This window comes from Petaurus breviceps, unplaced genomic scaffold (assembly GCF_028583685.1).
Source record: "Petaurus breviceps papuanus isolate PSGF00001 unplaced genomic scaffold, PetGlider_PUasm1.0 181, whole genome shotgun sequence".
Lineage (NCBI taxonomy): Eukaryota > Metazoa > Chordata > Mammalia > Diprotodontia > Petauridae > Petaurus > Petaurus breviceps.
The window spans coordinates 27,461,331-27,464,386 of NW_027185784.1; the positions used below are offsets into that span (position 1 = coordinate 27,461,331).

Genomic DNA, 3,056 nt, shown 5'->3' on the forward strand with positions numbered 1-3,056 from the left:
AATTCAACTCAATTCAACACTATTGTCGTGTCCCTTCTGTCAAGGCAGCTTAGTGTCATTAACAGAGTAGGAGTAGGTATACTATTGATTAGAGCCACCAAAATATATGGTATATGTATCTCAGGAGGTCTTCAAAGTAAGCCTACCCACCCTCTGATCTGTGCTGTATAGAAGCCTCCCTAGTCCAGGGAAATAACCATTGGATGTTCTTTCTACCCTCAGCTTCTAAAAACAGATAGCAGAGGGTCCAGTTACCCCTAAGTCAGAAGCTGTAGTGAATTTGGGAGTTAACTGACAAGAAACAGAAATAAATTTCCCAACACAAAAACAAAGGCATATCAGAGAGCACAGCAGGTTGACAATAATCCCTAAGCTTAATTCAAACACACAGGATACTTGAAAAACCTCTCTGTGTCTCCCTACTGTCCTCTCTCTTCTCTTTGTTTACATGTTTCTCTTTTTTCTCCCATCACTCTATTCTGCTTTCTCTATTTCTGTGTTTATTTTTCTTTCTATATTTGTGTTTCTCGTTTTCTGCCTATATGTTTCTCTCGCTCTATCTCTATCTTTGTCTCTATTTCTCTGCCTCTCTCTCCTCTCCCCACCTTCTCCCTCTCCCTCCCTCCTTCCCTCTCTCTGTCTCTCTCTGTGTGTCTGTCACTGTCTCTCTGTCTCTGTCTCTCTATCTGTCTGTATGTCTCTCTGTCTGTCTCTCTCTGTCTGTCTGTCTCTCTGTCTGTCTGTCTCTCTGTCTGTCTCTCTCTCTCTCCCTCCCTCCCTCCCTCCCTCTCCTTTTCCCTCTCCCTTTCTTTCTCTCTCTCTCATCTTTCCTTCCAGGTGACCCTGGCGTAAGAATATGGCCAATCTGAGCCACCCGTCTGAATTTATCCTTTTGGGCTTCTCAGCTTTTGGGCAGCTGCAGCTGGCACTATATGGACCCTTCCTAGTACTTTATCTTCTGGCCTTCATGGGAAATATAATCATCATTGCCATGGTCTTGGCCAGTGCCCAGCTACACACACCCATGTACTTCTTCCTGGGAAATTTTGCCCTGCTGGAGATTTTGGTCACCGTGACTGTAGTGCCCAAGATGCTTTCAGACCTCCATGCCTCCACCAAGACAATTTCCTTTTCTGGCTGCATGGTCCAATTCTATTTCTACTTTTCTTTTGGTTCTACCACCTTCCTGATCTTGGCAGATATGGCCCTGGACCGCTTCATGGCTATTTGCCACCCACTTCGTTATGGAACCCTTATGAGCTCAGTAGTATGTGTCTGTCTGGCAGGAGCAGCCTGGGCAGCGCCCTTCCTGGCCATGGTGCCCACTGTCATCTCCCGGGTGCAGCTCTCCTATTGCCATGGAAACATCATTAACCACTTTTTCTGTGACAATGCCCCGCTGCTGCAGCTAGCCTGCTCAAATACATCTCTGCTAGAGTTCTGGGACTTTATGATGTCCTTGGCTTTTGTCCTCAGCTCTTTCCTGGTAACACTTGTCTCCTATGGCTACATCATGACCACCGTGTTGCGAATCCCATCTGCCAGTGGCCGCCAAAAGGCCTTTTCTACATGCGGCTCCCATCTAACAACTCTGGTTTTTATTGGCTATAGCAGCACAATCTTTGTCTATGTTCAACCTGGTAAGGCACATTCTGTGGAGCTCAACAAGTTTGTGGTCTTAGTCACTTCTATCCTGACCCCTGTCCTCAACCCTTTTATTTTTACCCTTCGCAATGAGACAGTGAAGACCATTATCCGAGGACAGGTACAAAGACTAAAGACCTAATGAGTTAGAGAGAAAGAGCCAAAGTGAATTAGATTGAGACAAAGGATGAAAGCATTATGAGGCATAAAACATTAGGAGGCAACTGTAAAGGGGAGGGACATTCTACAGCATTCAATTGGAGGGCAAGGTACCTGACTGAATGACAGGACCTCTAAGTGAAATATTGGGCTTCTACACTTCCTCTTTCCATGATCCCCGCACTACTGTGGTCCATATTTCCCACCTGTAATTGAGGCCACCTATAGAACTTAGAGTCTGAGTGTATACTGTAAATGGAGGGGGTGGAGCAGGCAGCAAAGGGAAGTACGATGTGGTACAGTGGAAAGAACACTTAATTTGGAGGTAGGACAAGCTGAATGTGTGCACGGGGCATGCCAAATATCTTTGTATACACTGTGGACATGCATTTGTAGTAGTTACTGTGCATACATGTATTATGTATGTCTGTATGTCCTATGTGTGTTTGCATAGGTGTGTCAATCAACAAGGATTTACAAAATGCTAGTCATGAGCTAGGCATTGTGCTAAGTGTTGGAGATATGAAGAAAGACAAAAAACAGTCCCTGCCACTAAGGATCTCACACTAAATGTGTGTTTATGTTAGCTGACTGAGGGCTCCAGGAGAGGATTGGAGGAGATAATGAAAAATGATTCCTAGAAACTCTCTTCTCAGGAATAGAGCTCTCTTTTCTATGTTCATTTAATAGTCATCTATTAAGTGTATACATATATATATATATGAACAGATATATCAGCATGTTTATGCTCATTCATTAATCTACCATGAATGACAATGTAATCACAATGTAAACACTGATGTTCTATATGACAACACAGAAGAAAACAGGGAGAGTATCAGTGCCAGGTCAAGTACATATACCGTGTTTCCCCAATAATAAGACCTATCCCAAAAATAAGCCCTCCCCTTACTGTGTAAGATTCCTCTAAAATAAGCCCTCCCCTGAAAATAAGCCCTATTGAGATTGCTACTGTAGTGAAGGTGATCCCCTACGCTACACGCTACATTACAGTACCCTCTGTATGCACCCTCCCCCCCCCCCCGGTGAAACGCACGCCACGCTCCGAGCTGCATCCAATCAGAGCTGCAGCAGTGAGCACGTCATCCTGTTCTTTATTGAATTCATTATTGAATAAAGGTACATTTTTTTGTTCACATTTACCTGTTTATTAAAATTGCTGTAATGTTCATTAAAATAAGCCCTCCCCTGAAAATAAGCCCTCTGGTGTTTTTCTGTCCAAAAAAATAATA

At 43.8% G+C, this 3,056-nt stretch overlaps 1 protein-coding gene across 1 annotated transcript; it reads left to right on the plus strand.

Moving 5' to 3' along the window:
* The first annotated feature begins 856 nt into the window (after window positions 1-856).
* Window positions 857-1,786, plus strand: LOC138160403 (olfactory receptor 6V1-like). The gene has a single exon (XM_069087005.1). The coding sequence runs from the start codon at window positions 857-859 to the stop codon at window positions 1,784-1,786; it is 930 nt and encodes a 309-aa protein (XP_068943106.1).
* The last annotated feature ends 1,270 nt before the right edge of the window (window positions 1,787-3,056 follow it).